We start from the raw sequence: 18,023 nt of genomic DNA on the forward strand, positions 1-18,023 counted from the left end.
TACCTGTTATCTAATAATCGCTTGACAAAATAAAATAAATAAAAATAAAATAAATATACTTGGGGTTTCTTTGATTTGAACGAGGCTTCAGTCAGAACAAGCACTATCAGACAATGACAGGCACCGATGCTCTTTCTCTCTCTCTCTCTCTCTCTTTTTCCACATCCTTGCCAGATGTTCACAGGGGTGCGAAGCCCCGAAAATGAGGAGACCCCCAACGCCCAGCCTCCGGTCCCTCCCCGGCTGGAGACGGACGCCTCCCTCAAATGCTTGATCAGCGAGTGGGATCTTCGCGTCAGCGAGCGCCTGGGCGACGGATGCTTCGGGGTGGTGCACCGGGCTGAGTGGCATGCGCCCGGCGGCACCTTGGTAAGCGCCGTCACCGGCAGTCCTCAACTTGCCGCAGTTCACAGCCATCACCCCCGCCAGGTCAGAATAGCAGATCAGAATAGCCAGGAATATTGGGAAAGGGCACCACCAGGTGATCCAGCGCTGAGCTATGGATGGTTTTGAAAGTTAAAGGAAAAGGCAGTTTTTCACACTTAACGGCCATCGTAGCAACCCCCTCTATCAAAATTTGGATGCGTAGCCGCGAGCTCCTCCTTAGGACTGCTGCGACGTCCCGGAGTTACATGATCCTCGTTTTACGACCTTCGGAGGAGCGAAGTCCACGTGGGAAGCCGCCGGATTCGCCGAACGAACGGCCGTCGCAGCAATTCACTTAAACGCCGGGGACAGGTCGTAACAGAGGGGCGAAATGCCTCTTTGCAAAATGTCTCTCGTAGCGACAGAAATGCGGGGCTCCATGGCGGTCGTTAAGTGGAGGACCACTGGAGAACTCACCGAAGAGACGGTCTTTGGCCGTCGTTCCCATTCCAAGCAGTCTCCCGACTTACGACTGTTCAAAGTGACAATGGCAAAAAAACAACAACCGGTCCTCAAACTTACGACCCTCGTTGCATTTCCCCACGGTTAGGTTAGGGGGTCGTGTGACGGCCATTTGTGCACCTTCCCAGCTGGCAAGTCAATTGGGGTGGGGGGTGGGGGGTGGGGAGAGAGTGCTGTGTTCGCTTAACGACCGCATGGCTCACTTAACGACCTCAGTGATTCGCTGAACCGCCGTAGGGAGGAAAGTGGTCAAACTTGAGTAAATCTCTCTTAAGAACCGCCTGGCTTGGTGATGGATGTTCTCGTTCCGACTGCGGTCGTAAGTCGAGGACTCTGTGTCCTGGGGTGGCCTGGGGGGGAGAATGCTGCGGTTTGTCACGGAGCATATTCTGCATCCCAGCCCCCCCGCCCCCAGGAAAAAGGTCCTTCCCTGTATTTTCCAAAAGACTTCTGCAGATCAGAATAGCCAGGAATATTGGGGAGAAGGAAAGGGCACCACCAGGTGACCCAGCCCTGAGCCATGGATGGTTTTGAAAGAAAAGCAAAGCCCAATCAGCCATTGGCGACCAACTGAGATCTTTCAGCCCACCAGAATCACCTGATTCCAGGTTCTTGTATCGTATTTCGCACCCGTTGCTCTTTCCAGAACTTTCCCCCTATATAAAGCCAGTATCCACTATTCGAAGGAGACCAAGAGGTGATCCCTTTGTCTAACTGTAGCATCCCAGAGTGTTATGTCTCACCTGGCCGGGTAGCCAACCTCCCTTTGCCTCCTCCTAGATCCCGGTGGCCGTGAAGACGTTGCGTTCAGATGTCTCCTCCGACCCGGGGGCCCTGATTGACTTCCTCAATGAGGTCAACGCCATGTGCTACCTGGATCACCCCCATCTCCTCCGCCTCCATGGCGTGGTGCTCACCCAGCCCCTCAAGATGGTAAGGGGTGGGGTAAGGGGCTCCAACTCTGGAGGGTGGAATGGCGTAGGGTCTCCAGCTTGAGCAAGCGGGTTGGGCTGGATGACCTGCAGGGTCCCTTCCGATTTGGTTATTCTGTAAGGGTCTCCTTCCTGAGCAGCGGGTTGAACTAGATGACCACCAAGGCTCCTTCCAATTCTGTTATTCTGTTATTCTCAGAAGGGGGTTGGACTAGATGACCACCAAGGTCCCTTCCAACTCTGTTATTGTTATTCTCAGCAGGAGGTTGGACTAGCTGACCACCAAGGTCCCTTATAACTCCTGTTATTTTGAGCAGGAGGTTCGACTAGATGACCTCCAAAGCCCCTCCTAACTCCTATTATTCTGATATTCTCAGCAGGGGACTGGACTAAATGACCTCGAAGACCCCCTTCCAACTCTGTTCTTCCTCAAGGGTGCTCTATTTGAGCAGGGGGTTGGGCTAGATGACCTCTGCGGTCCCTTCCAATTGATATTCTGTTAAATTTTCTAGTTTCCTTCCCAACGTTTCCTTGGGGTGGGAGTGGGGTTTGAAGACCCAGGGAACTCCAAGCCTCCGCTGAGCTATTTGGGGGTTCAGAAGACGGGGCGACAGATCCGTGAGACCTGTGGGATCAACCTTCTTCCTCTCGGCAGGTGACGGAGTTGGCCACGCTGGGCTCGCTCTACGACCGTCTCCAGCAGCCCTTCCCTCTGCACCAGCTCTGGAGCTATGCCATGCAAGTGGCGGGTGCCATGGCTTACCTGGAGTCCAAGCTCTTCGTCCACCGGGATCTGGCCACCCGCAACATCCTGCTGGTGTCCGAGGACCACGCCAAGATCGGCGATTTCGGCCTGATGCGCCCGCTGTCCAGCAGGAGCGACCGCTACGTCATGTCCGCCCACCGGCGCATCCCTTTTGCCTGGTAAGGCTCCCCAAAGCGGGGTGGGGGGAGGATTTAACTGCCTCTTTCCCTCCTTGGGCAGCTGCTAAACCCTCATGAGGACTAGCGCCTTGCCGTGAGCTGTCGAGACCTGAATGACGGAACGTACCACACCAGGATTTAAGGGGGAGATCTGAGCTGGGAAGGGGTGAAATATTTGGGGTGTCTCCTAAGCAGAGAAATGCCCCGAAGCAGAGAAACGCCCCGAATGTCCTCTTGACTGGCCCGCTTTGCAAATCATGGCTTGTTTGTGCTTAAGAGCGAATCTCGACTTGCCAATTTATTTTCCGCTTTCTATTTATCCGGATTTATAATGTCATGCTGTGCTAAGGGTGGCTTCCCCGAAGCAACTTTTCAGGCTTGTGGACTTCAACTCCCAGAATTTGTCAGAAATGGTTGTAGGATCTCCCGTTTGGGCGGAGGGGGGTGTTGGACTAGATGACCTCCAAGGTGCCTTCCAACTCTGGCATTCTATATTCAATAAAAACAGAAGTGGCCTTCAGAAGTTATGGGAGCTTCATACTTGGAAGCTTTTCAAGAAGAGACTGAGACTGACATCTGCCAGAAAAATGTGCAGTGTCACCTGCTTGGGAAAAAGGGGGGTTGGACTAGATGACCTCCAAGGACCCTTCCGACTCTGTTATTATTCTGTTATTCAGAAGTTGTGGGAGCTTCATCCCTGGAAGCTTTTCAAGAAGAGATTGGACTGCCATTTGTCAGAAATGGTGTGGGGCCTCCTGCTTGGGAAGAGGGGGGTTGGACTAGATGACCTCCAAGGTCCCTTCCGACTCTGGCATTCTATATTCAGTGGAACAGAAGTTGTGGGAGCTTCATCCCTGGAGGCTTGCAAGAAGAGACTGGACTGCCATTGGTCAGAAATGGTGGAGGGTTGGGCGGGGGGGTTCGACTAGATGACCTACAGGATCCCTTCCAACTCTGATTATCTGTTATCTATGGGCTTTCAACTCCCAGAGTTCCTCAGCCCGCAAAGATTTACCCAGAATTCAGCGCGGATAGGAGGACAAGAAGCCATGTCAATATAGACAACTTTAGCACATTTTTTTTTTCCATAGAGTAATTTTCTTAATAATAGATGGTGGGAATGCAGTAAATGTAATTTATATCTTGACTTCAGCAAAGTTGGGGGCGGGGAAAATGGCCGGCTGAGGAATTCTGGGAGTTGTAGTCCACAATTTTTAAAGGGGCCAAGCTTGGAAAGGTCCTGCCCTAAGCCCCTCCAGGTTGACTGACCCCACCGTTTTTTCCCCCGCCCTTCCAGGTGCGCCCCCGAGAGTCTGCGCCAGGGCATCTTCACCAGCGCCTCGGACGTCTGGATGTTTGGGGTGACACTCTGGGAGATGTTCTCCTACTGTGAGGAGCCGTGGGTGGGCTTGACGGGCAGGCAGGTAAGAACCAAGAGGGGGTGGGCGGTCTAGTGGTTAGAGCGCAAAACCTGTCTGGGGGATGATGGGAACTGTAGTCTAAATCGATCCATGGAACAGAAGTTGCTTGAACGTGGGGGAGGTGGGGGTTGGGCTAGATGACCTACAAGGTCCCTTCCGACTCTGGCATTCTGTATTCAATGGAACAGAAGTCGCCTTCGGAAGTCGTGGGAGCTTCATCCCCGGAGGCTTTCAAGAAGAGACTGGACTGCCATCTGTCAGAAATGGCGTAAGGTCTCCCGCTTGGGAAGAGCGGGGTTGGACTAGATGATCTCCAAGGTCCCTTCCGACTCTGTGAATCTGTCATTTGTAAAAACCTCAGGAGGTGGTAACGGGTTGGGCAGCTTTGGACCAGTACGAGAGCGGTTCAGAAGCTGCGTGCTTTCCGATATGGCACTGGGAGTGGAGATGCATTGTCAGGGGAGGGCAAAAAAGTCAAGATGGCTGCCAGGCAACGGCGCATTTTAATCAACCTCCACTTTGTTTATTTTTTCATGCATAAAACAGACATAAAAATGGGCAGAGGTTTGATGACGGCTGCCATCTAGAAGCAGTTTGGTCCAGTGATTGAAGCATCAGGCTAGAAACCAGGAGATTGGGAGTTCTAGTCCCGCTTTAGGCATGAAAGCAACTGGGTGACTTTGGGCCAATTCCCAAGAGGTTGGGAATTCTAGACCCCACCTTAGGCATGAAAAGGGCTGGGGGACTTTGGGCTAGTCCCTTTCTCAGCCCAAACCCACCTCGCAGGGTTGTCGTGGTGGGGAAAACAGGAAAAGGCAGAAATATCGGGCTTATTTATCAAAATAAGAAAGACAGCAAAAATCTTTTTAAAAGAAATTAAAATTTGACTTTTTGAGCTTGTAGGCAGATTTTGTGTGCTCCTAACCTTGAATTGGGTGTTTTATTTTATTTTTTTCCCGACATCTCTCCCCCGACAAAACAGATCATGATCAAAATCGACCGAGAAGGAGGCCGCTTAGAACGAACGGAGGACTGTCCCAGGGGCATCTACGCCCTGGCACTGAAATGCTGGGCTCACAACCCGGAAGAGAGGCCCAAATTCCGGGAAATCATCCACTTGTTGTCGGAGGTGAGAGGAGAGGCTGGGTTCAGACGACAGTTGGGATGGGGGTGTCCTGGTGCCCAAAATCTTTAGATTCCTGCCTGGCCAGCAATTGGCCAGGTTGGGACTGCTGGGTGGCTGGCATCAGGCCAATTTAGGGCAGGGGCCCCTTTAAGACTTGCGGACTTCAACTCCCAGCTGACTGTGGAATTCTGGGAATTGAAGTCCATGAATCTTAAAATGGCCAGGTTTGGAGGCCTTTGGTTTAAGAGATGAAGATATGTGGACTTCAACTCCCAGAATTCCATAGCAAGCTTGGGAATGCTGGGTGTTGAAGTCCATAAGTCTTAAAGCGGCCATGTTTGGAGGTCTTTGGTTTAGGGTATGAAAATATGTGGACTTCAACTCCCAGAATTCCACAGTGAGCTGGGGAATGCTGGGTGTTGAAGTCCACAAGTCTTAAAGGAGCCACGTTTGGAGCCACCTTGTGTTTAAGTTATGAAGATACATAGACTTCAACTCCCAGAATTCTTAGCAGTGCCCCTGTGTTACCACTGCTGGGGATTCTGGGAACTGAAGTCCACACATCCGGCAGGAAGAGAGTTTGCCAGGCCCAGAGTCCCCTTAACGACTGCCTCGCTTAGCAGTGGGAATGTGGCCCTCCTGCCTTTTCTGACCACGCTGTGTCTCTTTTGAACGCAGCTCCGTCCCAAAGAGACAATGGCCACTCGTGCGTTTGGGGAGCCCGGCTGGCTGAGGCTGGAAGCCAACGACCCGATCACTATTATCGAAGGCAGGTGAGTGAGGATGCCGGGACCCTCTTTGAGGGTAGGGAAAGGGGTCTGCTCTCCTCTCCCTCAGCCCCCTCCCCAATCGCACAGCCTTCCTGCCCCTTCATTATCGCCATCCTGCTTTTCAAGTTTCTAATTCCAATCCCCTCCCCCGGTTCTTTGATTTTGATCTCTTCTCGCCTCTGTTCCTGGTCGTTTTGGAGGGTGGGGATCAGTGAGGTCATCTAAGCTAGGGGTCGCCAACCTTTTGGACCGCAGGGACCACCAAATTCATAATTTTAAATCCCGGGGACCACTAATTGGTTCTGTGGCCTAATTTGTGGGTGTGGCTTGGTGGTGATGTGACTGGCTGGGCATGGCTTGTATGTAAATATTATAAACATTTATATAAATATTGAATTTTTTATTAAAAAAGAGCAACTTTTACCCAAAATCAGCCAAAGCAGGCAGGCAGATTGAGTTGCTCGCAGAACCATTCAGTGATCTATCTATCTGCCATCGGCTAGCTCAGTCTCTCAAATTTGCTTTCCGTGAGTCTGCTTGGAATAATAGAACCTTCAGTCCTAAGGGAGGTTCGGCTCTGCTTAAAAGCAGAGCGGAAGATCTAAAGACTAGCTAGAAAGCAAGAAATCCAACCGTTTCCTGCTTCCTAGCTAATCTAAATCTCCCGGCACAGAAGAACACCTGATGGTCAGAAAAAGGAAAAATAGCAATTGAGCAGGCAAATTTGCTGGGTAAGGAGTGAGTGGGCGGAGAGGGTTCCCACGGGCCATGTGGGCTGCGCAGCCCTTGTGTTTCTGCACAGCCTGGATTAATTGCTTTGGGGGGTGAGATTTCTCTGCGGCCCACCAAAATTTTCTCACAGTCCACCAGTGGCCCGTGGCCCAACAATTGGCGACCACTGATCTAAGCCAACCTCCTTCCTGCTAATTGCTATTTAGCATCATTGTAGAAGCTTCTGCACCAAAGACAAATTCCTTGTGTGTCCAATCACAGTTGGCCAATAAAGAATTCCATTCCATTCTATTCTATTCCATTCCATTTCTATTCTTATTCTATTCCTATTTCTATTCAATTCCTATTTCTGTCCTGTTCCTATTTCTATTTATTTATTTATTTGGTTTGTCAATTGCTTACAAGATAATAGGTATAAGTATATACATAGTTATGAATACATGAAATGGGTACATATAAGAAAAATATAAAAGAAACAATAGGACAGGGACTATGGGCACATTGGTGCGCTTATGCACACCCCCTACAGACCTCTTAGGAAAGGGGTGAGGTCAATAGTAGACAGTCTAAGGTTAAAGTTTTGGGGGTTGGGGGTTCCAGATTGATGAGTGTATTCGAGTATTGGTCTAGCAAATGTTTTGTATGCCCTAGTTAGTAGTGTAATGTTACCAAAGAAAAAGCTACGTAGGATTAGGTTAACAACTCTTTAACGCCTTTTTGGCTATGTAGCTACAGTGGGCTCTAGCACTTAGGTCATTAGAGATGAGTTACTCCAAGATCCTTTACAAAGCTTGGATCATCAACAAGATCTTGACTATTCAGCTTGTATTTTATTTTCTGATTTTTTTCCCCAATATGTAAGACAGAGCATTTATTTGTTGAGATTTGAAGTTGCCATTTGTTTGACCATTCTGATACATAGTCGAAGGGTAGCGGTATTGTCTGTGGTGTTGAATAGCTTTACATCACCAGTGAAGAGAACGCAGTTGCTCTTAATACTTCTATTCCTATTCTATTCTTATTCTATTCCTATTTCTATTCTATTCCTATTCTATTCCTATTTTATTCTTATTCTATTCCTATTCTATTCTTATTCTATTCCTATTTCTATTCTATTCCTATTCTATTCTTATTCTATTCCTATTTCTATTCTATTCCTATTTCATTCCATTCCTATTCTATTTCTAATTCTACTATTATTTTTCTATTTTTAATTCTATTCCTTATTCTATTTTTCTTTTCTATATACTATTTATTCTATTCTATTTCTAATCCAATTCTATTCCATTCCATTCTATTCTATTCCATTCTATTCTTATTCCATTCCATATATTCTATTCTATTCTATTCTATTCTATTCTATTCTATTCTATTCTATTCTATTCTATTCTATTCTATTCTAATTCTATTCTATTCTTCCACTTCTCGCAAAGTTTTCTGGGAAACGTGGTTCTCCTCCAGTGTGCTGAGCAGAGACTCCAAAGAAAGGAAGGGGTTAACTCTGCTTCTTCTGAGCCAGAGTCAATCAAACTTTCGGCCACGCCTCCCTAGCCTGCGCATGCCCAGTTTCGGACTCGGTCTTTTCCCTCAGCCGAGAGACCCGTGGAACACGGAGCTCTTCGAGGAGGGGACGCGGTTATTGTTTCCCCGGATTCTGACGGCCCCGCATAACAAGGCTCCGAAGCCTTCTCAAGACGGCAAAAAGGCGAGGTTGGCTCCCCCAGCCCGCTGGGTGTAGCCGCCTTTGTCTCGATCCCGTCCAGGTTCCTCACCGAGCCCCGCAGGCAACGAACGAGTGCCCAGGGGAAGCCTAGAGCGGCTGAGAGAGAAATAAAGCCGCGGCGGCACAAAAGGTTCTGTACAGGAACTAGCCTGCCTGGTCCGGAAACTAAAATGGCGGACCCGGGAACGGCAGGGCCGAGCGGGGAGGAGGACCAGAGTCCCCCGAAAGGCTCCGCGGGCCCAAGTCGGCCGCCAGAAGAGCCGCGGCCAGGCTGAAGGCGAGAGCCCCCTCCTCCCAGGGAGCCCCGAAGGCCGAGGAGAAGAAGGATGCCCTGAGGAGCCGCCTAGAGGCGGCTGACAAAAGGGCCGCTGAGGGGGAAGCAGCGCCTGCGGAGGAAACCGTTAGAGTTTCCCGCGCTTTTCCAGCCCAGCAACTCAGCCAACCAATCGGCGCGAAGCACCAGAGTCCGCTGGGCTCCCAGGCCGGGTCGCCAGGTGGCGCCAGAGAGCAGCTGTCTCTGCCCTCCGGCGCGGCTTCTGTGGCTCCTGAGTCGAAGCCGCTGCCAGCAGAAGGGCAGCCACCGCCTAAGCGGAGGAAGGGGGCGCCAGAGGGCGGCTTTACTCCCCCGGCGGTGGCCGGAGTTCCCCCACAGGAGAGTCAGGGCCCTGAAATCTCCGACCAGATGAAAGTCCTGATATCGGAGGCCATAGCGCAGGGCATCGCGGCAGGCCTGCAACAAAGACGTCAGGCTGCTCCGGGACCCCCGGAAACTCCCCAACACGAAGAGCAACAAAAGGCATCCCCAACAGGGCTCTTTTCCCCATCCCTCTTTAAATCGTCGTTACTCAAGGCCAAAGCCACAACAGATATGGGAGCGGAGCCGGCGTTGGACCCCGTGGACCCGAATGAGTTGCTCTTTTCACAGCCAACCATTGAGAGCGAGGAAATCCCCTCCCCTGACATATTCCGGGACCTGGTCCAAAAGCAATGTGCTCAACCAGGGGTGTGCCCTCCCCTAAATGACAACGAAAGAAGATTTTATAATGTGACCCCGGATTTCTCCGAGGCACTGGAACTACCAACTATAGATGGCCCGGTGGCGGCCTTAGTATCCTCCCCCATCCTGCCTAGCCATGGAGAGCAGGCTCTGAACCCAGGGGATAAGCCGGCGGAGCGGACTCTCCGCAAGGTGCACAAGACTGCTGCCATGGCAATCAAAACATCGACAACCGCCTCATTCTTCAACAAGGCCTCATTGATGTGGCTCCGCCAGATACAAGCGAGAGTCCCCACCCCACCCCCGTGACCTCCGCTTCCACCAAGATATGAACAAAGTGATAGCAGCTACGGAATTCTTGGCAGATGCCACCTTAACTGCCGCCAAGTTTGCTTCCAGGGCCCTTTCCTCTTCCTATTCTGAGCAAATACAATTTTAGCGTCTGTTAATACGTGTATGATTAAATATGGGTTTTTTTACTGTAGCCTTCAGGTACAACCCCTAATAAAAATATTTCAGGTTTCAATATGTTGATCTATCATTTTTTCCAACCATGTGTGTATTTTTGTCCAATATTTTTTAGCTTCTTTGCAAGGCCATCATATATAGTATAATGTTCCACATGTCTGGTGGCCCTTCCAGCATTTAGCTGATTTATCTCTGAATATCTTAGCTAATTTTACTGGTGCAAATTGCCATCTATAAAACTAATTATACAAGTTTTCCTTATATGCTGTTGATATTGTTAATTCATGATTCCTATCCCATAGCTTCTTCTATTTATCTAATTCTAGCGCATATTCAAATGTTTTTGCCCATGCTATCATTGTTTCCTTAACTTGTTCTTCTAATTTGACATCTAGTAAATAGCAATACAATTTCCATTCCTGTTAATATTTTATCACGTTCTGTGAACACCTTATGAATCCCTTCAGCTTTAATATCTTTTTCATATCTTGATATGAAAAGCCCCAGTGGTGCAGTGGTTAGAGTGCAGTACTGCAAGCTACTCCCACTGCAATTTGGCAGATCGAATACCACTGCCTAGGCCCAAGGTTGACTCAGCCTTCCATCCTTCCAAGGTGGGTAAAATGAGGACCCAAATTTTGGGGGGCAATATGCTGACTCTGAACCGCTATAGTGAAAAGGACTATAACGTGGTATATGACTAAGTGCTATTCCTATTGATCGTATTTGCGTATATGATTACCAGTGCATTTCCAACCCTTGTTCATTCCGTTCTTGTTTTGAGCTCCCCCTTTTCATTTAAGATATCTTTATCTCTAGTAATAGTTCCCATTTTACAAACATTTAGGGGTATAAGTGTTTCTGTTGTTGATACCCAGACTGGAATCTTCATGTAATGTCCTCTGGTTTTCCCCGATGCTAATAACACTGCATTCCTAACCATATGCCTTTGAAAATACCCATGTATTTTACTTCTCCCATACCATAAAAATGCATGCCAGCCCAGTTGCAAATCATGTCCCTCTAACATCAACAACCTTCTATTTCTCAGTATAATCCATTCTTTCATCCAGGTTAATACCGTGGTCTGATAATATATTTCCCAATTAGGTAACCCACACCCTCCTCTGCTTCTCGCATCCTGCAACGTCTTTACATTAACTCTTGGTTTCTTTCCTTGCCATATGTATTTCAGTACTATTTTATTCTTCAAAAAAAAATTCCCCCAATTTTATCAGAATTGTTTGAAACAAATACAACACTTTTGGTAATATGTTCATCTTAATCACTGCAATTCTTCCTGTTAGTAATAACTGCATCTTAACCCATTTTTCCAGATCTATCTTGATTTGTTGTTTCTGAGTTTGTAATAATTATCTTTTATTGTTATGTCTGCTGTCTCTTCTATTTTCCCCATCAGTTCTCATTTTTGATCGTCAGCTGTTGAATGTTCTCTACTTTTTCTTCTACATTCCCTATTTTTTCATCCACTCTCCCTATTTGCTCTTATAATGTTTGAAGATCATTCTAATTTCCACCTACATTGTAAGCCTCATTTCTTGCTGTAACACAACTCAATGGATCTCTGTCCTCCAGGGCTGGAAGCCGCTGAGGAGGAGGCTGAAGATGGAGCGGATGTTTGTTGCCCTTTTCATTTTTTGATATTGTATTTGTTGTTTCTTATTAATCTCTTTATATTCCATTTTGTATTCAAAATCAATTTATAATCCACAACGGGGTCTTTCTCCAAATTTCTTTCTTCGACTCTTCTTTGCCCTAATCCAGTATATTTCACTGGGGATGGGGCACTGCACAAATCCAGAGAGATCACCAAAATCTGAAAGGAAAAAAGAAATTCAGGAAAGAAAGTGATAAAAATAAAAATGAATCGAAAGGGGAAAAAATCCTTGTTATGTTAAATGTAAAAAGGAAAAGGAGATAGGAAAAAGAAAACAAAAATAGAAAAAAAGGTACCAACCTCATTAAAAGATTGAAAGAAAAAAAATTAAAAATTGAGAAAGAGAAAAAGAAAAGAAAAAATGTATAGTAATATCCACTAGGTTATTCTAGTAGTCTAGTATGTCCCAAAATATAAAACAGGAATTATCCAGTTGTAATCCACCTTATCTCAAGGGACAAGGCAAAAAGAGGCCACATGGAGACAGCAGTCCAACACGGGTTGGACATCCAAGCCATTCAACAGGCCCCAAAGGACCAACGGGCAGGGGTTCTACTGCATCCGGTTCGTAGTCCCAAAGACCTGGTGGGTGGAGAGCAATTCTGGACCTGAAAAGATTGAACAAATGCCTAATTTACAGAAAATTCCAGATTTGCAGTCCCTGCAGTCAATACTGGAGAGCATCCAAGAAGGCGACTTCCTAACATCCACAGACCTGACAGAGGCATACCCCCATGTACCCCTCTGGCTGTCCCACCAGCAGTTCCACTACGTGGGCTGACATTATCAGCACAAGGCCCTTCGGCCTATCACTAGCGCCCAGGATTTCCAGCAAATTGCTGGCGGCACATCTCTGGGTGATCCCAGGGCCCATCCAATGTTACCTGGACAATACCTTGATACAGTCTTCCTCCCCACTCTGGGCGGCAGAGGATCTGCAGATCACAATCCGGGCCCTACAGGATCACGGATTTTCCGTCAAATTTTGACGAGCCATCTAGCTCCTTCCAACCGACTGCTTACACCTGGATCGCCTATAGTACTACAAGCTCTGAGAAGTGCTGTTCGCACCGTTACCTCAGCCAGCCTGCACTTCCTCACTTTCAAGGTGGCCTTCCTTGTGGCCATCATGTAGGCCAGACGGATATCTGAGCTGGCGGCCCTCTCCATAAGAGGGGACCTTTGCGTACTCCACCCAAACAGGGTGGTCCTGCGGTTGGATCCCTCCTTCCTCCCCAAGGTGAACTCATTCCGCAGGGCACAGGTCGTAACCTTGCCAGACTTCTCCCCGAGCCCAACCCACGCCCTGGAGAAGAAACCACACACCTTGGACGTCAGGATGGCCCTCCGCGCCTTACTTCAAAAGGACGGCCTCCTTTAGAAGGTCAGAATCGTGTTTATATCCTTCCAGCCCTCCACGCTGGGCAACAAGGTGACACCATCGACCATCGGCCGGTGGATACGGGCATGCATCGCCAAAGCTTATGAGCTCCAAGCTCTCCCATCGCCCAGGCGAGCGACAGCCCATTTGACCAGAAGCGTAGCCCGACGGTGGCAAGGGTGACCCGGCCTCCGTCGAGGAGATCTGTAGGGGGCAGTAACGTGGTCTCCTGGATCCCCATTCATAAGGCACTACAAGCTGGACACCTTTGCTTCGGCTGAAGCGGCCTTCGGCAGGCGGGCGCTACAGAAGGTGCATGTAGACTCGGAAGGGGACCAGGCTGCTGCCCACCGTTAGGACAGCCGGCTTTGGGGTGGCCCATTCCTTGGATTCTCTGCTCAGCACACCGAGAAGCAGCATATCAGGTAAGACCAATGCCCCCTTTACGACCTTTCTTGACGCCTCGTTAAGTGAACCACCACAGGGGGGTTAAAGTTAGTTGAACGGGTGGATAAGTGAATCCACCTTTCCCCCTTGACTCTGCTTGTCAGAAGGACGATCGTTGCGTGACTCCGGGAGGATGTCACTGCCGTAAATTGGAGTCTGTTGCCCCCGGCCCCCTGAAAATTTTTGATCGCAAGGATGCGGCAATGTCATTAAGGGTGAAAAACGGTCCTCAATCTCATTTTTCCGGCTGTAACTTGGAACGGTCGCTAAACAAATTGTTTTAAGTCGATGATGTCCTGTAGCTGGTTTGTGAGGAGGAAGTTAGAATCATGCGCGTTAGTGTGTGTTTGTGTGTACGCACGCCTGCAAGCTTGGCCGTTTTAAGACTAGTGGCCTTCCAACTCTCAGAATTCCCCAGCCAACTAAGGAATCCTAGGAGTTGAAGTCCACAAGTCTTAAAAGTGGCCAAGCTTGTATGCCCTTACGGTAGTTGACGCAATGAATCAGCTGCCCGTTTAGCGATCGTTCCAAGTTTTAGCGGCCCTGGAGTTGTAGTCCCATCAACTGAGAAAAATTCCAAGGGAGAATGCTGTGGGGCGTATTCCTCTCATCCCTCCTCCCCTTTCTTCCCCCCCCTCCAGCCCCGAATCCTCCACCTGGCGGGGACAAAACAAGCGGACTCTCAAAGTCGGCATCTTCCCGTCTTCCATCACGACAGCAGCTGAGGAAGGAGCGCCCCCTGTTGGAAGCCCGCGGATCAGCCACCCCGTCCGAAGCTCCTTCCTCCACCTGAGTCACGGGGATATCGACCCTGAGCGAGGATGGGGGTCTCCGGACCAGAAGGAGGAGTACGTAAGGGGGCAGCGCATACCTACACTCAGACTTATAGACTTAACGTGAGGAAAAGCGCGTCTTAGGATCCCTGCAGAGCAAATCTCCAGTGTTTGAGTCTATACTGCCCACCAGTGGCCATCGGCGGTACTGCGTTTTCTATCCAGGCTGCAGAAAACAGGGCTGAGGCCATCGTCCCAAGCCAGGGGAGGGGGTGGCTGGACGCCCAACCCCAACTCTCCCGCTGACCCCAGGGGAGCCATGTGCGTGGGATCGGGGACCAACTTAGGCCCCGGGTTGAATTTCCACACTTTGAAGGGAATTCCAGATAGTCCTCGGTTTACGATCAAAATTGGAAGCACGATTTCTGTGGCTAAATGAGACCGCTTAGGGGAGCTTTGCCCCCTTTTGCAACCTGCCTTGCCGCAGGTGTGAAGAAGGCCACTGGCGTTAAGTGAGTCATGTGGTCATTCAGTGAATCCAGCTGTCTCTTGCTTGGGGGAAGCCATCCAAGGTCACAAAAAGGGGATTAAGTGATCCAGGGACGATGCAACCGTTGTAAATATATGCCGGTTGCCAGGCGTCCGTATTTGGATCCTGTGAACGCAGGGATGCTGCAGCGGTCATAAGTGCCAGTTGTAAGTCACTTTCTCCATGACGCTCTAACTTCAAACGGTCATAACTGCGAGGATCAGCTTGTAAGTGACTTTCCCCCTGCTCTTCTACCTTCAAACGGTCATAAGTCCGAGAACTGGTTATACGTCCCTTTAACTTTGGTGGGTAGACGAATTGGTTGTAAAGAGAGAACTGCCTGTAATCGGCCGTCACTAACCGGAACATTGATGGTTTTCTCCTTTATCCTAGGAAAAACCGAAGCCTCGCTGAGGCACCTCAGCCCCCGACTCCCAGCAAGAGCAAGCAGCTGCTGCAACTGGCCCGTGAGTCTTCCCCATCCCTTAATGGGAAGACTGGTCTTCTACCCCCACCCCCTTTTATTAACTCCTCCCCCAACTGCTGCCCCCTACAGGCCTCTCCAAAAGCTTGGAGTCTATTTCCGAGTGGTCCATCCTGCGTCCCAAGGCCAAGTTCCCCCCCTTCCGGGTGGACGGGCCCAGCCGGGCTCCCCAGCGGCGTTTCAGCGACCTCCCGGCCCCCCTCCCGTTGCCCCCCAAGCCCGCCGCCGCCGCCGCTGCCCGCATCCCCAACCCGGCCCTGCCGTCCTGGGCGCTGCCCAAGGCAGACCCCGCGGCCCCCAAGGAGAAGGAGCAACGGATGGGCCGGCCGGGCCCCAAAGGCACCGGGGGGCCAAACCCTCCCGGCGGGCAGCGGCTGACCATGGGGGAGATCGAGAAGAAGATCAAAGAGGTAAGGTTCCCGCCTGGGTCTTGCTCGGCACGTCTGTGTGGCTTCCCAACGGGGGTGCCGTGAGGGCATCCATCTGGGCCTTGATCTCCCCGTCTGGATGTGGGTCTGCTGGGGGAGGGGGGTCAGTTTCCCCTGGGGGGGAGCGGAAGACGGGCCGGCGGTGGACTGGACAGGTTGAAAGGAAGAGTTCCACGATGGGAAAGGAGACCACCCAGAGATGTTCGGCAGAGCTGATCTCTAGAGCAGGGGGCGCTTTAAGGCTGGGTGGACTTCAACTCCCGGAAGGGAGGGGTCAACATTCACACGCTCAGCAGCTGGTTTGCCTTTACGACGGTCGCATCATCCCAGCCGATACCCCTTGGGGAGGGCAGGGAAGCCTGATTCACTTAACAGCCATCTTACTGCAACTCCCTTAACAACCGGCGCCCCCAAAGGTGGCAAAAAACGGGGCAGTAACTCGGCTTTAGCGACGGGAGTGTTTGGGGAGGGGGAGCTCAATAATGCCGGTCGTTAAGTTGAGGACCGCCCGCATCCGGCGGGTGTTTTGATTCAACGGGTTGGCGCTTCAATTTGCCCCCCCTGCCTCCAATCGCCTTCCTAGGTTCTGTTTTGTAGTAGGAAGATGATGGGTTTTGTAGTCCCAAGGAAGTGGGACTGCCTTGAAGGTTGGGGGGCGGTGAGGAAGGAGGGGTGGGTCTTTTTGGGGGGGGGGGCCTCAGGTGACGCTGCCCCCTCCCCTCCCCTCCCTACCCCCCTGGGCGCAGGTGGAAGACCGGGTGCACGGAGTGACCACTGAGGAGTGCCTGGAGGCCCTGCGGATGAACGGCTGGGAGGTCCCCAAAACCGTCCAGTTGCTTAAGGTGGGTAGCCGGCATGTCCCCCCCCTCAACGACCCCCTGCAGGGTCCGCCAGTGGGAAGGGGAGAGCGGGAGGGGAGGAGGGGCTTCTCTGCCCAGCGGTGGCTTCTGGGAGTCACGAAGGGGAGGATTGACCCCCTCCCTGTCCTGGGCCAGAGGGGATTCTGTGACCCACGTCCTCCTCCTCCCTCTCCCCCTTTTTCCAACTCCTCTCCTTCCTTCCTTCCCTCCCCCTTTTCTCCCACCGCCCTCCCCTCTTCTCCCTTCCTTCTCATTCCCATGTCCTCCCTCCCTCCCTTTTCCTTCCTCTTTCCATCCTTTCCTCCCTCCTCTTCCTTCCTCCCTTCCTCTTTCCTTCTCCTCCCTCCCACCGCCCTCCCCTCTTCTCCCTTCCTTCTCATTCCCATGTCCTCCCTCCCTCCCTTTTCCTTCCTCTTTCCATCCTTTCCTCCCCCTCTTCCTTCCTTCCTTCCTCTTTCCTTCTCCTCCCTCCCACCGCCCTCCCCCTCTTCTCCCTTCCTTCTCATTCCCATGTCCTCCCTCCCTCCCTTTTCCTTCCTCTTTCCATCCTTTCCTCCCCCTCTTCCTTCCTTCCTTCCTCTTTCCTTCTCCTCCCTCCCACCGCCCTCCCCCTCTTCTCCCTTCCTTCTCATTCCCATGTCCTCTCTCCCTCCCTTTTCCTTCCTCTTTCCATCCTTTCCTCCCCCTCTTCCTTCCTTCCTTCCTCTTTCCTTCTCCTCCCTCCCACCGCCCTCCCCTCTTCTCCCTTCCTTCTCATTCCCATGTCCTCTCTCCCTCCCTTTTCCTTCCTCTTTCCATCCTTTCCTCCCTCCTCTTCCTTCCTTCCTTCCTCTTTCCTTCCCCTCCTCCCTCCCTCCCCTCCCTCCCACAGGTCCACCAGCTCTTCAACCTGAGCTCCCTCTCGTGGGACGAATGCCGCCGCATCCTGGAGAAGCACCGCTGGAACCTGGCCATGGCCTCCCGCTACGTCCTCAGCCGGGGGCTCCGCACCTGAGCAGGGCCCGGGGAGAGGGGGGCACGGAGGGGCGGGAAAGCACCCCTGGCCTGGCCCTCCCTCAGGCAGCCCCCTCCTCCCTCCGGCCCAAGAGACAGTGCTCCGGTTGAGCAGCCTGCGGGTGCAGCCCTCCTCTGGAAGCTCGGGGCACCAAGGGTTGCTAGTCCTCTTGGAGGAGGGACGCCGGCTTCCTCCAAGGAGCTGCAGGTTTCCCTCGTTTACCAGCACGGCTAGCCTGGAACTATTTAGGGGGGTCCGTCCCCCCACCAATGGAGACGCTTGCTGTATTTTTGGGGGTGGTCAGAAGGGGAGGGATTGCCCCCCTCACCAAATGCCCATGCGCCTTGGGTGGGGGGCAGCGGGCCAAAGCGGGGGTGGGTGTCTGTTGGAGGAAGGGGCTTCCTGGGTTTCTCTGGTGTGAATATGGACCAGCAGATAATAAAAAGGAACCGGCATCTGTTAAGGCAT

At 51.2% G+C, this 18,023-nt stretch overlaps 1 protein-coding gene across 1 annotated transcript in view; it reads left to right on the forward strand.

Annotated features, from left to right (window-relative positions):
* TNK1 (tyrosine kinase non receptor 1) overlaps positions 1-17,858 on the forward strand; it is a 34,320-nt gene extending 16,462 nt beyond the window's left edge. Inside the window, 12 exon segments of the mRNA XM_087916451.1 lie at positions 175-369; positions 1,669-1,821; positions 2,476-2,744; positions 4,042-4,168; positions 5,148-5,294; positions 5,970-6,064; positions 14,129-14,339; positions 15,183-15,226; positions 15,228-15,256; positions 15,346-15,683; positions 16,448-16,543; positions 17,433-17,858. Of these exon segments, the coding sequence (XP_087772577.1) occupies positions 175-369; positions 1,669-1,821; positions 2,476-2,744; positions 4,042-4,168; positions 5,148-5,294; positions 5,970-6,064; positions 14,129-14,339; positions 15,183-15,226; positions 15,228-15,256; positions 15,346-15,683; positions 16,448-16,543; positions 17,433-17,555 (1,827 nt within the window). The 3' untranslated portion in view covers positions 17,556-17,858.
* The last annotated feature ends 165 nt before the right edge of the window (positions 17,859-18,023 follow it).

This window comes from Pseudonaja textilis, chromosome Z (assembly GCF_049901715.1).
Source record: "Pseudonaja textilis isolate UNSWEBS1 chromosome Z, rPseTex1.2, whole genome shotgun sequence".
Lineage (NCBI taxonomy): Eukaryota > Metazoa > Chordata > Lepidosauria > Squamata > Elapidae > Pseudonaja > Pseudonaja textilis.